Genomic DNA, 21,925 nt, shown 5'->3' with positions numbered 1-21,925 from the left:
ATAAAATTTTATTTTCCGGAATTAACTTTGATAGCCTTCAAGTGTTTATTTCAAAGATACATAATTTAATAACACTCCGATTGCAATAAATTAAAACTTTAAAGATTTATAAGACTAAGTAACTGTCAGGATACCTAGTGGGTACTAGTGGGCAGACGATTTGGTGCAGGTCGCGGGAAACTGCTGGATGCGGGCAGCGCAGGGTTGTGGAAATCCTTGGGGGAGGCCTTTGTCCAGCAGTGGACATCATTTGGCTGAACCAGACGAACGGAGTAACTCTCAGAGAAACTGAAAATGTAAAGACCACATTATGTATTCAGATTCACATAGCAGACATTGAATATAAATGTATAAATTAATTATTAATGAAATGCACAATGTAAGTAGGTATGCCTATTACCGTGAGCGTTTATGATTATTTATTAATATCTTTATTTTATCACGCCACGTGAAATAATTGCAATTCTGCCATTTGCCTTTGCTGGTACCTTAAGAGAGTGCAGTGGGAACCTAATGATGATGATGATGAATAAGACATGATGTTTAACTAAATTGGGTATATTTTTTAAAAAATTTCAGTCTTTATTTTTGAGCCAGACAAAGTTTTCATGGAAGTTTACGACAATATTTTATTAGGTACTTAAAAATAAATGTTATTTGAGCAGACACATTAGAGATAAAAAGTTTCCGTACGTGAGTAAGTAACTTGTTAACTATGTTATTGCTACAGCCGTAGCTAAAGTAGAGTCTATTTTTCTTTACTATTTGGCTTCACTCTTTGTATGAGTATGTAGCTACATAAGAACTCCTTAAGTTTTGTTTTATGTTGCTGAGGAAAATATGAACCGGTAGCGATAGTGTACCAACATCAGCTTATAATAATCTTATCTATAGCCTATTAATATTATGTCTTATAGCCCCGATAATTAATTTTGGATTGAACTTCTTGGAACTACATTAGACATCCTATAACAAGTTCGATGCGAATGATAGCGAGAGATTACCATGATAACCTTAAACTTGTTTCATGAAATCATATTGCGATTTCGTAACTTGGGACGAAGTTGAATGTCTTCCTCGATCTAGATGTGGAAAAGGGAAGCAAAATTTCCTAACAATTTTTTTTGAACAACTTTGTTCAAAATTGGTTTCTAAAACTGCCCTCGCACACACTCTAGTAAAGTAATAGTACAATAAGTATTATTTTGCGTAACCCGTATTATGAAATAAAGGCACAATCGCGTAAGATTGTGCGATATAAGGACGAAGTAAATAATAAATTCAATAAGATATAATCGTGTGAAGTAGATACCTAATCGTCTCTTTTATTTACTTGCTGCACCCATAGTAAACATTCCTACCGATTATTGCTATATCGACAAATACTTAAACATTCTGGAAAAATATTTATTCAAAGCTTAATTTGTTACGACTATAGGACATGTATCTTATTAGTTTTTGGTGTGATCGTCTGGGATATACAGAAGAGACAGCACTTTTTAGTAGGTATTTTTAGGGTTCGTGACGCTAACGGGTGAAAACTTTGTGAGCTTAGCTTAACACTTCGATTAATTTGTTAGCCAGAAAAGGCTTTAATTGATGAAGTTATCCCCAATGTTCTGTATATTAGTAGTAGGTAATAGATGCAATTATTTACAGGAAAACACATTTTGTAACTGATGTACTGTCGGGTGTAATAGTTACATTGCTGTAATACCATAGGTACCAAAAAATCCATTGTCACGAAAATACGCTAGCAAAGTTGGTTTGTTTGTTTGTTATAAGTATAAACTTAAATTCACAACATAACAAAAACAGTAACATGCCTCCGAGTTAATTTACTTAATTAACTGCAACGTCAAATCTATGTAAACCATTTAAGCGAAACAGTTTGAGCATATGCGTAAAGAGTAATGAATATGAACAACTAATTTGGTGATAAGTGGAACGGTTTATTGTAAAACCAACAGCAAACTCGGCTGCGGATTTGAAGCATGTTTGGTCAATATTTGCGAATTGCTTGCCCTAAGACAAGGAAATTCGCGCGCAAATGATATTGGTGGACACGTAGGTACTAGTTCCGCGACGATTACAAAACTTCAATTTGGCCAATTTCCTCGGTTGGCGTACAATGGTCGCTGGTCACAATACCAAAATGTACGTGCCAGTGCGACACGGGTTTGCACGCCGCAGACGTCACGCATCAGCGACGCTGGTTTTTGGACAAAACCAATCTCTACATGACCATGATGTTTGTGTCATGCTTGGTTTCTGTGAATTATTTATATTTTAGACATAACACGGAGCCTTTTATTTTCTCTCACAATGTAGGTACCTGGTATATTTTTTGATAAAAATACCTACTTACTTAGTCAAAATTTTGTCACTAAGGCAATAACGCAGATAGGCAAACATAATATTGTAATTACCATTATTTTCTCCAGAATAATAACCAATTTGGTTAGTTCATACTAATGTAGTAGAGACGACTTCGTCAGCTACCTCTACTATTGATACTTTGATTCATCAACTCCATGTTATTGAATGAACCTGAGGTAGAAAATACTATAACATTGTTACAAAATACTATAACACTAAACTAGCTGCACTGCAAACAATTTTGTTAATCACACATCATTAAAATTTTCTAATCATTATCGGCGTCTTGTGACATTGAAATTATTGTTTAATTCTTATCGGAGATAATAATATCATGAATAAATATTTTTATCGTGCATACTTGAATCTTAAAGCTTTTTGAGGCGCAGTCTGAATATCACGGGCCGTCAGGCTCTACAAGTACCTACCCACTTACTGAAAACACCTGGAATGTTAATCATAAACAAATAATAATGTTTTATTGACAGATGGTATATAGGTATTTTTCCAAGTAATCTGCCTGCCCCTAGGATGCACTTTAATTTATTTATTTTATTTAAGTACCTACCTAAATGCCAAAATTTGGAAATGCCAAAATTTGGAAAATGTAACATTTGTTATATTTGTAACGAGCGGCCGCCCGTGACTTCGTACGCGTGGATCCCGTTTTACCCCCTTCATCTATCTTACGCGGTTTAGATTTTTTCATACAAATGTTTTTTCCCGCTAACTCCCGTTCCCGCGGGAATTTTGCAATATCCTGTTGTAACTAAGCTTTAAGTTTACTCAGGTACCTGCATGCCAAATTTCAAGCATCTAACTTAAGCGGTTTAGATTTTTCATACAAAAGGATTTTCCCGCTAATTCCCGTTCCCGTGGGAATTCCTAAGTATACTATAACCTGCCCAGGAGTATGAAGAATAATTGTACCAAGTTTCGTTAAAATCCGTCGAGTAGTTTTTATTTATATAAGGAACATACAGACAGACAGACAGATAGACAGACAGACAGAAAACATTTTTATTGATTGCATTTTTGGCATCAGTATCGATCACTAATCACCCCCTGATAGTTATTTTGAAAATATATTTCATGTACAGAATTGACATATCTACAGATTTATTATAAGTATAGATAGATATCTAGATAGGTATCGATCCGATAAGTTGTATGTATGATTTCACGATCATAAGTAGAAATCAAGTGTTTTATAAATGTTTCAGACTGCAACAGGCTCTAGACTCTGCAGTATACAGAAGCAGTAAGCATCAAGAATTTGGTTAGGCAGTATTGTTTATTTTTTCCGGTTTTTTCACAATGTACTTACTTAATGTTGTTTCAGAAAATAACGCCGATATTGTGTTTCGTTTTCAGTTTAGAATCTTCTATAGGTAAATGCCATGGAACCAATTTTGGTAAATGTTGGTTCAAATGTTAACTCTAATGTTTTTCTTCTAACTCAGCACGTTACAATTTCGTGGTCTAGTGGTTTTTATTACTCTAAATTTTTTAATTCTAAGAATATTTGATGTTGTGCCAGAGTCACGATCACGATTGGCAAAGAATAGTGATGCTATTTAGAAAATTCATGCTGTGTGTGCATGTTATCTGTACGTAGGTTGAAAATGAAATATTTTCTCACTACATTCTGGATATTACTTAGATAGCCTCTCATAGAGGCAGCGGAATTAGGTAGAATTTACATCCTTGGTTAATTCATCGTAATGGTTCATGTCAAATTTCTCACTTTATCACTCCTAAGTACACAAGTATTGTTTAAATCTAGTAATCGATGTGATTAGTTATCAGCTTGTTTATTTATAAAAGTAATTGTGTCTACTCATGTGAGATTTACTCATGTTCGATACGTATTGTTAAAATATAAAAATCTTCAACCTTTTTGAAAGCAAACGATCTTTCTAAGTTTTAAAAATTGTTTCTGAAAACTTTTTTTTACTGAAATGAATTTTTACACAAGCGAAGATCTCCCCTATAACAGTTCTAATTCAATCATTACTTGGCTCCGGGAAACTAATGTAATAGAAAAAGTATCATGAAAATTCCTTAAATTTTCCGCATTTCTGACAAATCATTGATACGAGTATGCTGGATTAAGTTCTCAAACTAATATTCTTCAAAAACAATTTGCACGCTATCCAATCTGTAGGCAAAGGCTTGCTTTGGTTAAAATAGATAGTTGATCAATGAAATGTTTGGCGACCAACATTCGATTCTAGAGGTTTTAAATTGCGACAATCATTGTTATCCTAGGTTTGGACGCAAAATGACGCAACAGGTATTTGGAATTCTTTTTAGCTAATAATGACAATTAGGCTCGAGTTTGGGGCAAAGGTTTACGGCCTGACAGCATTTTAGTGGCTAAGAAATCAGAAATTCAGTTAAAAAATAATGATATATTTTATTTTGTAAAAATTTCACATGTTAACTTGTGTTCAGATCGACAATTCACAAATAGGCACGTAATTAATCCAATAACCACGACATCTGATCAAATAAAGCTATCAGAAGCGCTAATTAATGCAAATGATTTATCTACATTTCGGTTTCGTATTTAATGTTTATTATTAAAAACTTAACTTAAGATGCATAGGAATCATAGTCATTAAAGTATAAGACAGATCATTTATCGTAAAGCACAGCGCTCACTAATATATAAGTTACTTATAGTAAACTAATAGATTGAATAGAAACACTCTGAAGTTAGTTTTATAAGATCATAATTCCTTGGAGTTTTCTGGCAAGCACATGAATAGTTTTGAGCAGGTGATGTTGAAGCTATTGCAGGCAGATTCGAGCCATTTGAGGTTGTGTTGCCACTTTATGAAAATGTAGTAGACTGGGACGCCGAGGGCGATGAAGGCGATGCCGACGCCGACCTCCTTGGGGTGGTTGAAGCAGGAGCAGATGACGACGAAGGTGCAGATGATGAGGAAGGCGATGGGGAGGACGAGGCTGACTCGGATGGGGCGCATCAGTAGCGGCCGCGTGTGCCGCATCCACAGCAGGCCTGCCACTGAGCACAGCGTGAACAGCGCCTCCACTGACGTCACGTACACGATTAGCGACTCCAGGTCGCTGGTCAGCAGCACGATTAAGGTGACGAGACACTGGAATAGACGATTTTATAGTTAGTTTAATTTGGAAAAAAAAGGAAGTATGAGTTAGGAGATTTCAGGAAACCAGACCGGAACAGATCCAAAAAAACAATTATAAATGATGATTTTGTAAATAGCAGACCAGAAAGTAATAAAGAGACGTAATAACTAGTCATAATGGCCTCAATGTACACTTTGTTCAGCTGTGACTACTGCAAAATTTTAATTCAATAAGACTTGAGACTTGACTACAAACAAATATTATTTGGAACGAATACGAACGAATGAATAAAACGCCCCATAAATGTAAATCTACTTATAATAATATGTTTTTAAAATCGACCATATTAAGCTTTGAGAGAAAATACTGCATTAACATCATCAAGTTCTTGATTAGAGACTCAATTATTAGAAAAATGCAAAATATTTTCTGGCGGTTTGGGAAACACAATACTGCACCCAGCTGTATAATGTGCGTGTGAGCTGAAAATGCGCCTTACTTAAAAGTGTAAGAACGAACGCGAAAACTCGAATCGTTTCGTGAACACTTGTTACAAGACTTTCAGGCGTTTACTAACCCACCTAACTAGTCTGAGTTTTTAAATTGCATCAAATTCAACTTATTGAATACAATGACACACTGGTAAGAGTCGTGGGTATTATGTTTTAAATTGTCCTTTTTGGAAATTAATAATATTGATATCATTTCGCAACCTATTCGCTGCCATTTTAGTGCATATTCACGAATAATCACGATAATTTGTGGATAATGCTGCTGAATTTATTATAGAAGACTGAAACAGAAGTTGTTTTTTTTTCAGTATATTATCTTAATTGTTGACTTTATTATTTTGTGCAAATTGCAATTTGTGAAATAAATGCGGTAAAGTAACTTGTTCAACCAAACACTCAATTTAATAAAACATTATCCCGGTTCCAAATTAAAACCCTACAGACCCCATCGTAGCATTGGTGTAGCTACGACTGTCTACGTGCCGTAACACTAGTTGGATTCGTCTGGCTACGAGGAGGTACGACTTGCTACGAGTAGTCTGTTTGCCTAGGCGCAGACCATCGATTTTTAGTTGGCCGATAGTTGGATCCGATTCTAATTTGTATGAAGAATCGGCCGATACCAAATCGGTGTAATGTGCGCACTTCCATACATGCCCATACTGATTTACTGCCCGACTAAACTATCGGCCGACAAAAAATCGGTTTTCTGCGCCTAGGCCCTAGGCAGGTACAGACTGACTTTTAGTTGGCTAATTCAAATTTAAATTACCCTACAGACCCTGTCGTAGCAATGGTGTAGCTACGACTGTCTACGAGCCGTAACACTAGTTGGCTACGTCTGGCTACGAGGAGTTACGACTTGCTACGAGTATCTAGTTTAAACCTAGGCAGGTGCAGACCACCGACTTTTAGTTGGCCGATTCAAATTTAAATTACCCTACAGACCCTGTCGGACACTGTCGTAGCATTGGTGTAGTTACGACTATCTACGAGCCGTAACACAAATTGGTGGTTACGTCTGGCTACGAGGAGCTACGAGTAGCTAGTTTAAGCCTAGGCAGGCGCAGACCACCGACTTTTAGACTGTCTACGACTACGACTGTCTACGAGCCGTAACACTAATAGGCTACGTCTTTGGTTTTAGCCATTTATTATGTACTAGCGGCCGCCCGTGACTTCGTACGCGTGGATCCCGTTTTACCCCCTTCATCTATCTTACGCGGTTTAGATTTTTTCATACAAATGTTTTTTCCCGCTAACTCCCGTTCCCGTGGGAATTTTGCAATATCCTGTTGTAACTAAGCTATAAGTTTACTAAGGTACCTGCATGCCAAATTTCAAGCGTCTAACTTAAGCGGTTTAGATTTTTCATAAAAAGGATTTTCCCGCTAATTCCTGTTCACGTGGGAATTCCTAAGTAGGTATACTATAACCTGCCCAGGAGTATGAAGAATAATTGTACCAAGTTTCGTTAAAATCCGTCGAGTAGTTTTTGTTTCTATAAGGAACATACAGACGGACAGACAGACAGACAGACAGACAAAAATTTTACTGATTGCATTTTTGGCATCAGTATCGATCACTAATCACCCCCTGATAGTTATTTTGAAAATATATTTCATGTACAGAATTGACCTCTCAACAGATTTATTATAAGTACCTAGGTATTACAAATTCTACCATTAACAATCTTTATAATATGAATAAATCCTAGGATTTATTTTTGTAACAGGAACTGTCGATTCTGGTAGTGTATATTTGTACTGGCATTATTTGAAGTTTAGAAATATTCCTGATTAATTGAAAGGAACTAATTATCACATTTGATTACAGAGATTAGTTGAACTACTTCAAAAGTTTAGATGTCATGTTCATAAACGAGTTCATATTACCATATCGTGTGAGTTCACACACGTTCCTTTATGGAAGAGTGGCAACTGATGAAAAGTCGTAAAACATCAATCTATGTACTAAACATGTTATCGGATTGACGGCTTTATGGCAAACTGGCATAACTTTGAATTGCGAGTATTTACTTCTTACGTAAAAATTCAGTCGTATGTGTACACAATAATTTGACAGGTCTGCCTAATAAATCATTCAACAATGGTACGGTGGGTCATCCTACCGGTGCCATTGTGTTACGGGGTTACAGTGGAGCGTTGGTGACTTGGTGTCATAGACATATTTTTGATTGATTTATACCTCACCAATTAATGTAATATTGTGGCCATTTTGTGGCTCACTAAATCGTAAAGTGAACCCGCGTCCACTATGATAACTTTGAGTTACACAGCCTTTTTCAAAGAGGTTATTGTTATTTGTAAAACAATAATCTTTTTCTTCTTTGCCTGGCCCATTCTCATTTTATTTGGGGTCAGCCCTCCGTATCGTCTCCAGGCGGCCCGGTCATGGGTAGTCTCACTGTTTACTTAGGCCTCTTTAAGGTTTTTAAGGATTTGTAAAACCATAATCATCTAATATAATTTAGGATTAAAATAAAGTCACTCCTTACCATAAATATCAACGAGGGCACTGGTGTCAACCGCCTAACATCGATAAGCGAGATCGCGAGCGGCAAATGGCCATTCCTGGCTCCGACGAAGAACAGCCGAGAGGACGCGTAGATGGCGCCGTTGAGCGAGCCGAAGGTGCACATTGCCACGAACAGAGGCATGATCCAGGCCACCACTCCGAGGATCTTCTTGCTGAACGTCACGGCCACGGCCTCTGAGGACAGGATCTCGTCGTTCGTCAACACGGCGAAGTAGGCCACGTTGGTCAGTGCGTACACTAGTGTCACGACTGGCATTGAAATGCAGATGGCGCGGGGAAGGTTTCTGGAATAAGAGATTATTTTCATTATATTCAAATTATTACAAAACTTCTTCTTTTATTTTATTAACAGAACTGAGGAACCTGAATCAAATACAACGTCCGTATCAGGTCCGCTAACTTACTATACAAAATAAGGATTGACCGTTTACCTAATTATGATTACATTTTACTTAGCTTTAAGATGATTTAATGAATTGTGTATTTTAAATAAAAATTATGTATTTTATTCGTCATAATGTTACATTAAACCAACAAGAGTGGGAATATAAATAATATAACTTAGTCATCATCTCAAAGAAACAACATACGAGTATGTGATGTAAATTATCTTTATTTGAAACTTACTTATACGGTTCCTTCAGTTCTTCCGTCACAAAGTTGAGGTAGTTCCACCCGGAGTAAGAAAACAGGCCGGTGTAGAAAGCTATAGCCAACTTCCCTGGCTCCGTGATGGTGCCCTGCATCATCGAATTGAGGTTCTCCGTGTGCCCGGAGAATAAGTACCACAGACTAGCCACAAACGTCACCACGAAGGCCAGGATCTTTGCGGCGGTGAAGGAGTCTTGCACTCGCGTCACCCATTTGACGTTGTAGCAGTTTATTACCGTGAGGAAGCCTGGAATAAGAGATTTTTTATACATATTAATGACAATCTCATTAAAAATAGGTTAAATTAGTATTTATTCTATGGTTTTTCAGTCACTTTTTCAATTAATACCTGTTATGCTGTTTTCCCTGACCTCGAATCTATCCTAATACCTTCAACTAACTATGTAACATAATCAGTAACAACGATAAAGTATCTAAGAACACTTTAATAGACGTAGTCCCGTTATAACGAGGTCCATAAAAATTGGTGTGCGTATTTTTTGTTCTAAGTTAATTTACTCGTAACTAACTACTCAAATCTTTGGGCTTAGATTGTTCAATGTTTGAAATTTTGTTAGGTAGTAGGTACCTACTTACTGAAGTTTTATAAAAATCTACCCATGATTTATCGTAATAAGGTAAGTAAGGCTTGTTAAGTACCTAACATTTTTAATCTTGACAGAAGACTTTAAAAGGGACTTGACTTTGGAGTAAGTGGCCTCCAAAAAAGATAGGTAACTACTTCTTTTCTGTAAAATCTGCCTAATATCTTTATTGTAGGTACGAGTAATTAGGTAGGTACTTACCTACTTAAGTACTTGTTATTGTAAGTAATGGTTTTAATGAAAGTAAAATAAAATAAATGCGAAGTCTTTGTTATTTTGACGTTATTGTAAAAAAAAAGTTAAGACTAAGTTAAATGGCTCCACTCCGAAACAAATCAATCTATTACTGCTAAATAATTAAGTAGTCATTCTAATTTAAATCATTTCATTGACGTATTTCTAGACCATATTAACATGAAATTACGCAAATTGTTTGAAACTTCTTACGGATAGTTGACATTATTAGATGATACGCACGAAATGGATACCAAATCACCCGTATTCACAAACGATACTTACCTATGCAAAGCAGCAACGCTATGCGAAATGAGACATTTCTCAATGCGTTCCATATGACAAGCCTTTCAATTCATAAACAATACTTAAACGACCCTTGACTATGCAAAATCAGAGTGTTGAATATAGTCCAGTCAATAAAGCATTATAGATGGAAAACTGTAGAACACAATTTCTGACTTCAGGACTTTATTTAGACTAGTTAGGAGGTGAACATAGCAAAAGTCCCCGCCCTTAGCCCTTGAGCCGGCGGGGAGAGGGGGGTTTAAAGGTGCCACTTTTCGGTTTTTCGCTTAATCCTCGGAAACTATGCGTCCTAGTGACATGACTACTTTGAACCAAAAAAAGCGTATTCAATTTGCTACAGGTGAGATCGACAAGTTTTTCTATAAATTGTATAGTTTTCGTGGCATCTGCTCTAGAAGGTCTGTAATATTGGAAATTTTATTTTTGTCTTACATGTTCCCATCAGGAAAAAATCGACTAAATCAACATTGAGCAATCATTCTAGACATGCGGGAGCATGTTAAGCCTAGTACCAGGGAGGGGACTGCACCGTGCGTATATTTAGACGAACCACTTTGAGCCACTTTTGACTCCTCATCACTCAAAAACTACTGTGCATTAACACTTCAAATTTGGCTCATGTGTTGAGACTTGCAAGATATACATCAGTTTCAAATTTCATAAATATGCCTCAAGCGGTTCTTTAGATATTGACGTCCAAAAATCTACATGTCTGACCTGTAGACCAAATTCTAACCACTTCCAGATGACCTCGAAGGTTCAAATTTGCCATCTAGAAAGGTAGTTATGTAAATACAAAGGAACAAATAAAAAACCAGTAAATTTTAACATTTCACATGTGATAGATAGATTTTAGTGCTCTAAATATCGATTTTTGAACGTCAATACCTAAATAACCGTTTGAGGTATATTTATGAAATTTGAAGCTGATGTTTATCTTGCAAGTCTCAATACATGAGCCAAATTTGAAGTGTTAATGCACAGTAGTTTTTGAATGATGAGGATTCAAAAGTGGCTCTAATTGGTTCGTCTAAATATACGCACGGTGCAGTCCCCTCCATGGAACTAGGCTTATCATGCTCCCGCATATCTATAGTGTTTGCTCAATGTTGATTTAGTCGATTTTCTCCTGAAAGGAACATGTAAGACAACAATAAAACTTCCAATTTTACAGACCTTCTAGAGCAGATGCCGCAAAAACTATACAAGATATAGCAAAACTTGACGGTCTCACCTGTAGCAAATTGAATAAGCTTTTTTTGGTTCATAGTAGTCATGTCACTAGGACGCATAGTTTCCGAGGATTAAGCGAAAAACCGAAAACTGGTACCTTTAAAACCCCCTCTCCCCGCCGGCTCAAGGGCTAAGGGCGGGGACTTTTGATATGTTCACCACCTAACTAGGCTAAATAAAGTCCCGAGGTCAGAAATTGTGTTCCACGGATTTCTCTCTACACCGTCGTTAAGGCATTCATTGACTGGACTAATAGAGTTCTGTGATTGGTTCGCTTATGTTACGCACTTCACTCCGCTAACTGACATGACATTCCTGTCATTCAAACGGTGCAACGGTTTATAAGTCTTTATTTTGTGGATTTGTGAATTAAATAATATAAATAAATATGGATAAAACTACAACTATCAGGTTAGTATGAATATTTCGATTAATAATAATAGTGAAAATCATGTTTCAATCATTATTTTTCAGATAAAAAAGCTGCCGTTTTCTTCTTCCGAAAGAGAGCTGCTGATTGTAGCTTAATAAGAGAAAGGCCTATTATTGAAGACAAGCATATTATTATCATCTCTAAAATATCGAGTTGACGAAGCAGGCCTGGGAAACTCTAACAGTGGCTTACAATTCTCAACCATATTTTATGTTTCACAAAGGCTCACACATCAACTGAAAAGCTGCTGGAATAATTTAAAGACCCAAAGAATGAAAGAACTTTCTCAGGAATCAATCAAACGTTCTCAACACCCACTAGTAAGTAATGTTTTTAAAATATATAGTACGTAGATTTATGAGGAATAACTAAGCAGAATATACTCAAAGGAATAAAATTCATAATTTGATTTTCAGGTAGGTATCAAGAAATTAAGATTAGTAGTAGCAAGAATGAAGATTAAGACAGAAACAAGAATCAAACGCACCACATTGAATAATATACAACAAGACCAGGCTTTGCACGAGTTGGGGCTACAAAGAGAAAAAATATTGATAGAAAGAGAAAACAATTTGTTAGAACATGAAAAAAAGCTTTATGATTTACAAATACATAAAATTAAATTAGACATTGAATATTGATGAAATAAAACTTTATTAAAAATTTTATGTTTTATTTGCCACTAGCAACTGATACATTATGTAGGTGGCACTGGAAGGCCTCCTCGCAGTTAATTTCCTCAGGTCTTCTTTTATCAGTGGTAAAAGTATGAAAAGTACCCCATCATTGGAAAACCTAAACTAAATTCGTCTGAATTGTAATAATCAAAGGGATTTTGGGAATCCCGTATCACTTTTCTGGTACTTATTCTACTTTGCTCATTGATATAATTATCAAATTCTTCTTCACTACTGTAATCCATTGTAAGATAATATTAATCGAATACAACCATAAATAAAGCAAACAAACCTCAAAAACGAGAATAACCTAAAAATTTTGACGTAAATATACACTATGCGTTGCGTAATACAGCTCCCTGGCTACCTTAGCTTTGCGTTCATCCTAAGGGACGCATAGTGCTTGTCACCACTGAAGTATCGTCTATGAATAGGTTTTTGGGACCCTGTGCATCCACGCGCACTATGAGGCCTCAAAGTAATGTTTGTGAATACGGGTGGCGAGAGGTTAGTATTGTTAAAACACTTGTCTTTACATATCGTTATCTTTACACTTGAACGTTTTGTTTTTGTAGTCCTTGGAGCGACCAATGCCCATTTACTTAGAAGAGGGTTCGCACGAGGAAACTAACAATAGACGCTCGAATAAATGAAGTCACAAATAGCTGACAGGTAGATTCGGATGCGGGTGTAGATCAGTGTGGCGTGTAATCAGGTCCGTTCATTAAGTGCCCTTACATAGCGAACTCGTACCGCACAAGAGTATGTGGCAGCGCGATGCGGGAGGAAGCCCTCATTATCCTGTCAGGCGCAATCAGCACAGCCGACCGCGCCACAATACCACAATGAACACAAATACAAAAAGATCGCACTTTTAAAGGAATTTAAATAGGATGCCCTAACGCCCTTTTCGACAGAGTGCTCAGCTAAAATGACACTTACTCGTAAGTATGTATTTATTTCATGCCTTCGTTAAAGTAGGATCAGGCCAAAATCAGAGCAGTGTGCTATTTAATGGGTCGTACATACATAGGACTGCTGGAATACGTTAAGTGCCGTTTGTAGGCAAAGCAATTTCGCTCTGCAACTGCATGCGAATTTAATCCTTAACCTTATTGCTAATGCTGATGGCATTTTGTCTGCGAGAACATACATGGAGAACTTGCTGACCAATCAGATGCCTAATGTTATTCGAGAGATACAGGTCCGTTACAGGCATAACGCAATACGATGCAAGTGGAAATTATGCTTGCAAATCCGTATTGCAATGAGGGTACTTAATAAGTGTATACTGTGACAATACTATACTCGTACAATGTATCCACATTTCTATATTCAAAACAGGATGCGTCAAGGAACACCTGTCTCAATTAGAAGCATCCATCATCTGAACTCGTGGCAAGAGACAGCTTCCTTATCTTTCTTGATGGGGATTCTTTATGTGGCACAATGAAGCTCTAGACGTAGCAGGATGGGAGATATCATTCAAGGAATTCAACAGTGGTGATTATTAATTTTTAAAGAAACAATTTGGGGCATTCTTGAATTTTGTGAGACTTTCGAGGTTTCGAAGATCTGCGTGAAGAAAGAATAATGTGTTTTTAGTTAGAGCAAAAATCAACAGGAATCAAAATTACTCGTTTGTTTTGGTTTTATTTAATTTTGCTGTGAACATCGTCCTTTTCTTGATGACACAACGGGAAGTCTCTAAAAATAAGCGACGACTGGTCACAACAAAAGAAACGAGTTGTAGTTGTATAGCAGTTGTCCTATTGTCGCCCCATTCTGAGATTTCGCTCTCAAACAGCTAACAATGGGCGTTATTTATGGCATTGATTCGGATAAGGATAGCGGTGTGCAAACGTTGGCATACCATCACTTTCGGTAGCTCGCACAGATCATGTTCTTATAAACATCAGAATCAGCGAAGATCTACTAACTCTAAATATCTGTATGCTTTCATGTACTGCGAGTAACAGTGATATTTCAATCTTCATTGCAATTTGAAAATAAACTCTTTTAATCGATTCATAGAAAAAAAAAATCATTTTCTAGAGAGAAGAACTATTTTTACCATACCTACTTGAAAAGCAACATTGATTTTTAATATAGAGAAACAAATTAAACATATAAATCATATTGTTTGATACTGATTTGGCACGTCTCGGATGACTCTATGAAAGTACAAGGATAGATACGACGAATTCGTGCTATCCCTTTTAGTGCAAACCGAATTCAACGCACTGCAGCAGCGGTCACTGCCTGCTCAAAATAATTTAAGTACAACAACCCAACAGTTCTGCGAACTGATTGCTAAGAAATAAATCAGTTAAATTGCCAAAACTTGTTTGCAGGGAACCGGTACTCAGTAAGGGGTAATGACAATGCGCCCCTACAAGAACTCCAGGCACGCAAAGTAAAGATTAAATCGATTTCTTTGGTAGTCTGTATTTGTTTAAAATAAAGTTTCATTTCGCTTGGCGTCTGATTCTTATTCGATAAATTTTGGGCAGCCAGATATATTATTAAAATTCGTATAAGAACATGATGCATGACTTATGGCGTGGTGCTGTTTTCTCAGAAATTACAGTTGGTGAAATCTTTGCAAAAAGCTTATTTAAGCTTACGAGAATTAAACGTCGGGCGAAATTATGATTTACGTCGATGAAATTGATTGTTGACGGGTAAGTCATACCTAGATCGATTACGTTCCATGAAGCCAGTTTATGTGATAGCTACATTCACTTTCCTAGTAAGCTAGGTTTCTAATTCGCAAGTTAAGTGTCGTGAGTGAGTGTTATCCGTTGCCGGTTGCGGTGATCGATTCACGGCAATTTGATTGTTTATTTTTAATTAGAAACTGCTAGAGCGGATAGACCTTATTTCCTAACATGTCAGATTTAATTTTATAATAATTATGATTTCCTCAATTCCTTAATTTCCTTATAATATATGAAATAATTAAGTCTGTATGTTTTAATACGAGTTCACAAACCATCTAAATTCAATTGAACTGTAAAAACTGTAAATGAAACTTTTCAATCGTTCATGGCTCTACCATTTTCTTTGTTAATCGAATCTTTTCTACTATTATTTACTTAAGCTCGAAGATAAGTTTGTTTATCCATGTCCCACTTGTTTTAAAACGAACACCATCACACTTATCCCCGGTGGGAATCGAACCCGCAATCACAGTCTAGTACTTGAACTACAAAGCCGGCGTCAAATAGTTACAGACATTATGTTAATATGGTCTTAATGTAATCTCATCTCGTGATGTTTAAGTCCGCCCACGTCTACTTTCTCTGAGCTATTCATTAGAGTAACGTCAGACTTCAGTAAATATTGTGAAACAGAACTCGTAAATACGTTTACACGTTCAGTTAATTTTATTTATTTTTAAGGATTTTAGATCGATCTTCAGTCACTCATCAAATCTCTCATTATTTGCATTTAAAACAAAAAATCAGTAAATAAAGGTACCCACTATGAGCCAGCAAATCTGCACCTAATACTAAACTGCTCAATGTTTTCCAAATTTTTTGCCGGATGAAATAAATGCTGTGTAGCATTTAAGTTATGGCTAATGCATACCGCATTCAGTTTTCTTTTTTGGGCTTTTTGGGATGGCGAGCCTTTGTTCTTGTGGTTAATTCTTGGAAGTTGGAAGAAGTATCATCTACCTATATCCTGCATACTCATAATTAAAATTCCCTGTACAATAAAGTAAGTTTTAGCTTTAATAATAAAGGTGTGTAAGTTTTTAAGTCACATTCTTGTAGTAAGTATGTAGAGAGACTGTGTGTAGTAATCATGAAAAACAACGTCTCAGCTTTTCCCGCGACTTAAACGACGAAATATATCAATTGAAGCCCTTTTTCACACCTTTAAGGTTTAGATTCTGAAAAACTTTTAAGTACCTACTTACTTACACCTGTGAAAATACTTCGGTTTCTAGGTCCAAGCTTTTAGGCTGGGATTTGATGAGTTAGGTCTTGTATTTTTTCAGAAGGAGAGTTATATTCTTCGAGTGTATCTTTAGCTTGAAGTAGGTACTTACAGGTAATGACCGCCGCTATGAGTGTGACGGCGACGTGTGGCGGAGAGCACGCCGGCCACAGCGGCTGCAGTATGTTCTGTGCGAAGGTGAGAGCGGTGATAGCGTTCCCCGTAGGCACCAGGATGAACAGAGCCACCCAGAGATACAGGAACGCGGGCAGTGGACCAAAAGCCTCCCCAATGTACGCGTAGTCACCACCCGATTTGGGGATCATTGTACCTGGAATTGGATATCTAATAAGAACTATGTATTTTATGGCAGTTTTTTATTCTTGATCATTATGTATTCTTTTTCAGGTCATACACGTAAATTGGCTAGCTCTACTACTATTTCGGCTCCTCGACATCGGCTGGTTTGAGAAATGTTGCGGAAAAACTCAGTTCAGTCAAGTGTCTTACTTTTATTTAGCTTTACCATAGAGAACAAAATTTCGGTGTTTCTACGTAATATGCATAAAAGCTTTTAAGCATACGAGTCCGCAAACAACCTTTTGCAAACATTGAATTTACTTAATATATTTTTTCCATTGTTTAAACTAACAAATGAATTTCCTGAAAAGCTCAATTCAGTTGACGGATCGTGATGATCATGTTCTTCAGGTGCAAGTTTAATTTTTGAACTCTACATCGTATATTCGACGTCGAAGGCAAAACCGACTGACTTGAAGTTGATCCAAGTCGGGCGACGTGAAAACTAGGATACTGCAGTCCGCATTGCGTACCCATACCTAGAGCTTTGTAGACCTAATTTCATATCAATGTTGACCTACGTCAGTAAGATATCTGTATGATTTATTTATATTATTGGGTGAAGTTCCTAGACTAGACTTTATCAGTAAAGTACTCACTCGGGTTTTCAGATCTTAATTTCATAATGTTGGAAAACAACAGGTTTTTCTTTATCATGAATTTATTTCTTACCATACTTTATCTGCGATGATTAATCAAAAGATTTTATACTGGGTTATTTTCATATTATATTAGTTCCTAAAACCTTATTACATGAGTAACATTTTTAGAAAAACCTCTCAATCGCTATCTATAGATAAGATGTAGCATGTGCATTGTGCATGTCTGTGTGGATGCCGAAGCCAGACGTCGTACAATACAGCCTTTAGATATTGATTTTTTCACATCGAAGATCATGGGTGTTAAGCTTTTTCCGTATTGCATTGTTTTAAAGTAGGTATATGTGGCTCTCGAAACAAATAAAAAAACGAATAACGAGTCCAGATTTGCCGGACTCTATCAATAAATTGAGGAAAACAAAGAAAAAAGTAAGCACGTGTCGCGGTCGTGGGCGGACTTTCTCTGTTGTTTTGGCTAGATAATATTGTAAATACTGTTACCAAGTACTGTATGTGTTGTGTTTCGACGTTTTAAAGAAATTAACGTTGTATTGTCATGTGATTCGTACCTTTGAACTCTATTACGACCCGAAAGACCCAAACAAATAACTTTACACTTAGTATGCTTATCATTGGCAATAAATAATGTATTTCCAAGTTGAAAGATCAAGTAAATTACATGTAGAGTAATGATAATTTCCAAGTAGAGTAATGAGTGTTTTTCTTAATGATATTAGTACCCTAATGACCTGGGTGTTTCTGCATTTAATTAGTTTAGGTTAAATAACAAATTGAATATTATCAGTTAGTACATTTATTGAAATAACCACAACAGGAAATTATGCGAACTATTTGTAGACTTGGACAGTTGTATTGTACCCACTACATACTTAGTAGATAATATTTTTTCAGGTCTACATGAATTTCTTTAGCTTCCGCACGTGCAACTGAATTTTTTTTTGGAATGGTAATAAAATTAGATAAACATCTATTAAGAGCAATCTAAGACCTCCTGGTGAAGATATTATGGGCTATATAGGTACTATAATTGGTTATAAAATTGGTCAACCTGGTCTTAGGTTCGATTTGGTAGAGTCAATAATTCTTATCAGCCTGGTTGTCTTATAAGAAAGTTTATTCTGATGAACGTAATAATAAGTAAGTAACTAAGTAGTTAAGGAATCTACTTCATTAAAAAAATAGTTATTATGTAGGTAACCTAACATTGACAGGCCTGATTTCTGATTATGCACATTATGCTCATAAACTGCAAGTTTATGGCTTAAGTATTAACCGAAATAATGCGTAAAATATGATGTTGACTTTTGTCGGCTGTAAACTACATAGGTATATTTGGAAAATATAATCTCTATGTATTGAAACCTATCGCAAGTTAAGAAACGGTAGGTGTATTTATTTTGAACAGGAAATAACTGATTGAAAATTTAATGGAAAACCGATAAAATGAGTATCTAAGAAGGATATTTATTCTACTCGCGACCATATTGAGCTGAAAATGGCTATGCCGAAATCGTTAATTGAATCAGTTAATTAGAACTTACCTAGTTCCGCGTAGCATAACGCGCCGATCATTGAGAGGAATCCCGATAGCACCCACACGATGAGCGCCATACCCTTGGAGCCCGAGTACCGCAGCGCCAAGTTTGGGGACACGAAGATCCCAGACCCCACGATCACCCCCACGATGATCGCCACGCCATTCATCAGGCTCAACTCCTTCTTCAACCGCACTCCTTCCCCTGAATCTTGCCCACTACTCTCACTGCCCACGTCCATCGCCTTTGGCGTAAGTCCTTCGGTAGCCGACACTTTTGCCATTTTGATACTATTACAAAATCTTTCAAAAATCCAAAAGCCTTATTATTAAATGTCTAAAGCATACACATTATATAATTGTGATAATTTATTCAGAAAGTCTGAGTATCTTCACGCAGAAATTGCATCACACAGGTTTTGCCATGGCGGGAAACACCACGTGTATTGTGGTACACCATGAATCTGCCATGGAGTGATAACCGATTTATTTATAGTAGGTATAGCCGCAAACTCAGATAACGCACGCAATTCTTAAATATAAATGCATGGGATTTTCACTATTTTTGTAAGGTTAAAATATTCATCACACCGGTAAAACGCACCAAATATCACTAAAACGCAGCTCTACAATTAATGGAATGACTGTAGTTTTAGATAAATTACCAAATTGTTTCTTTTTACTGTAAAACAGGTTGAGAATTGCGCTCGCGATCGAAATTATTCGTACAGTCCAGACGCCTGACAAAGGTGCACTCGGTCAACGCGCCGCTGCTTTACTATTCGGTTTAATGCTTTGCAAGTTAACCACGAGCGCGGGGCCGCCGTCACAGACGAGTCATTCCTAAAATGACATGGTTGTAACTGCCGCCAGTAACAGAATCGCCCTTAAGCTCTACTAGTTAGAGCCGATATCTGCAGTTTACACGGTCTTGTGAATTCACTGCCAAGTTTGAACAACTGGTTTTTTACACATTAGCTGTCTCGCTCGAGATCACCACGTGGAAGCCACATTTGGCACACTTTTGTACAGGAGTTTCCTTTACTCAGATGATGCGTGTTCCACATAGCAAGCGGCGATAACTGATAAGGGGGCGCTACCTATGACTTCCGAGAGATTAAGACGAATTAGTGGGCTCGGCCTCCTTGCGCTGGCTGCCGCGATGCCGGGCAGGATATGAGCGATTCATTTTATACCACACTACTTAGAGGTCAATGACAGTCATTGTATGATAGTAGCCAATTGACAGAAACTTGTCCACTATAAGTAGTTGGAATGAGTTATTTAGGATCTTTAAGATTTACCCCCGATAAGACATCTGCAAAGCAAAACCCCGGGCTGTTTTGTTTCAAGTCGGGCTTTCACGCTAGTCTCAGTCATTTGGTGCAGATATTGCATCACATCGCGGAAAAAAGCTTGCGGTACATTTGGCGAGTTTCAAAAAGGTGCTATTATCATTCTTCCAAATGACCATACAATATTGTATTTCAGACCTAATGGTGAAGTAATAAGACTCACTCCGTAGACTAGAGTTCTAAAAACTGTTTTAAGTAGTCTGAGGTCAGACAAGACGAATGACGGTAGAGGCATCACGTTTTGTACTTTATATAATATAGCTTTCCGCCCGCGGCTTCGCCCGCATTATGTAGGTAGCCTATAGTGGACCCGTCTATTTTTTTCCAAAATAAAATTTAGCCTATGTTACTCGTGGATGATGTAGGGGAGATGGGCCCAAAGCGGGTAACTTAAGGTTTGTGTCAATAAAAAAGACGTTACTGCAGTTGCAAAGTTATGTATTTTTAATAATTCGTACAAGTATGTATTAAACTTTGTAATAAAAACTAAAAATCACTTCTCTTGTAACAAATCACTTCAAAAATTTAAGAACTAATCAGTCGGTCATTTTACCCGGTTTGCCCGCAGGGGGTGCCCAAAGCGGGTATGGCCCCTGGGGCAAAACGGGTCGAGACTAAGCAAGGCGAGTTACTGACGTTGGCTTTGGCTTTCTTAATGTTAGTTGGGGATATCTCTTTTCAAAGGCTTTACACCAATCTTCTCCAGCAGTTTGACTTTTAAAAGGGTGCGGAATTTTATTGCTCTCTGCATATTGATATACGTGAGATAAAAATCCGATTTTATCAGACCAAAAAAAAGATTATCCATGTGAAACAAGACTTCTATCAATTCAGATTCTTGTTCAGCCAAAACAACAAAAATTACCTATGAAACTACCATTTTTGTATCCATATATAATTAGAATAAGAATAAGAAGCGGTTACCCGTTTTACCCATACCCGCTTTGCCCAAAAGATACTTTTTCACGTTTTGTAAAATAATCTCAAAATCTTTATCAGAAATGTTGCTCAAAGAATAAGAATTCTACGCTGTTTTAATGCAGAATAATACACAAGTAACAGATTCAACACAACTTTAAACAGAATGAAGTAATTCATATTCACATATCTTGATATTTTTTTGTGAAACAGGCAAATAAAAACATTCGCGTCTCGGAGCTCCGCCGCGCGTCGCCGATGTTTCGGCCAAACTGATTCGTGTCGAAACAAGTTCGGGCGTTGCCACGAAACGCACACATGTGCACAATCGGCTTGTATACGTGAATAACGAAGGCTACCCGCTTTGGGCGGTATACCCGCTTTGGGCTCACCTCCCCTACCTACTTAGCTTTCGAATGGTGAAAGATTTTTTTAAAACGGTCCAGTAGTTTTTGAGCCTATTCATTACAACCAAACAAAG

General features: G+C 37.0%; 1 protein-coding gene and 1 long non-coding RNA gene across 2 annotated transcripts; one reads left to right on the top strand and one right to left on the bottom strand.

Annotated features, from left to right (window-relative positions):
* Positions 1-4,778: 4,778 nt before the first annotated feature.
* LOC135087759 (large neutral amino acids transporter small subunit 1) lies at positions 4,779-19,965 on the bottom strand. The gene is made up of 5 exons (XM_063982547.1): positions 19,179-19,965; positions 16,770-16,988; positions 9,195-9,465; positions 8,527-8,851; positions 4,779-5,507 (listed from the first exon to the last, which is right to left on the bottom strand). Exons 1-5 carry the CDS (start codon positions 19,453-19,455, stop codon positions 5,115-5,117), a joined length of 1,485 nt encoding a protein of 494 aa, XP_063838617.1. The 5' UTR covers positions 19,456-19,965; the 3' UTR covers positions 4,779-5,114.
* Positions 11,936-13,058, top strand: LOC135087770 (uncharacterized). Its single transcript, XR_010260913.1, has 3 exons — positions 11,936-12,010; positions 12,074-12,352; positions 12,449-13,058. It is a non-coding gene; the product is annotated as an uncharacterized LOC135087770 (long non-coding RNA).
* Positions 19,966-21,925: the final 1,960 nt, after the last annotated feature.

The sequence above is a fragment of the Ostrinia nubilalis genome, chromosome 3 (assembly GCF_963855985.1).
Source record: "Ostrinia nubilalis chromosome 3, ilOstNubi1.1, whole genome shotgun sequence".
NCBI lineage: Eukaryota > Metazoa > Arthropoda > Insecta > Lepidoptera > Crambidae > Ostrinia > Ostrinia nubilalis.
The sequence above is the reverse complement of the archived record's forward strand: the minus strand, read 5'-3'. Positions and strand labels throughout refer to the sequence as shown.

Bases quoted from the DNA above. Each gene is read 5' to 3' on its own strand.
- LOC135087759 (XM_063982547.1), bottom strand. From the start codon at position 19,455: ATGGCAAAAGTGTCGGCTACCGAAGGACTTACGCCAAAGGCGATGGAC. The intron at 9,466-16,769 runs GTAAGTACCTAC...CTCTTATTCCAG, and splicing joins CATAGCGGCGGTCATTACCT to GCTTCCTCACGGTAATAAAC. The intron at 5,508-8,526 runs GTAAGGAGTGAC...CGTCTATTCCAG, and splicing joins TGCCCTCGTTGATATTTATG to TGTCTCGTCACCTTAATCGT.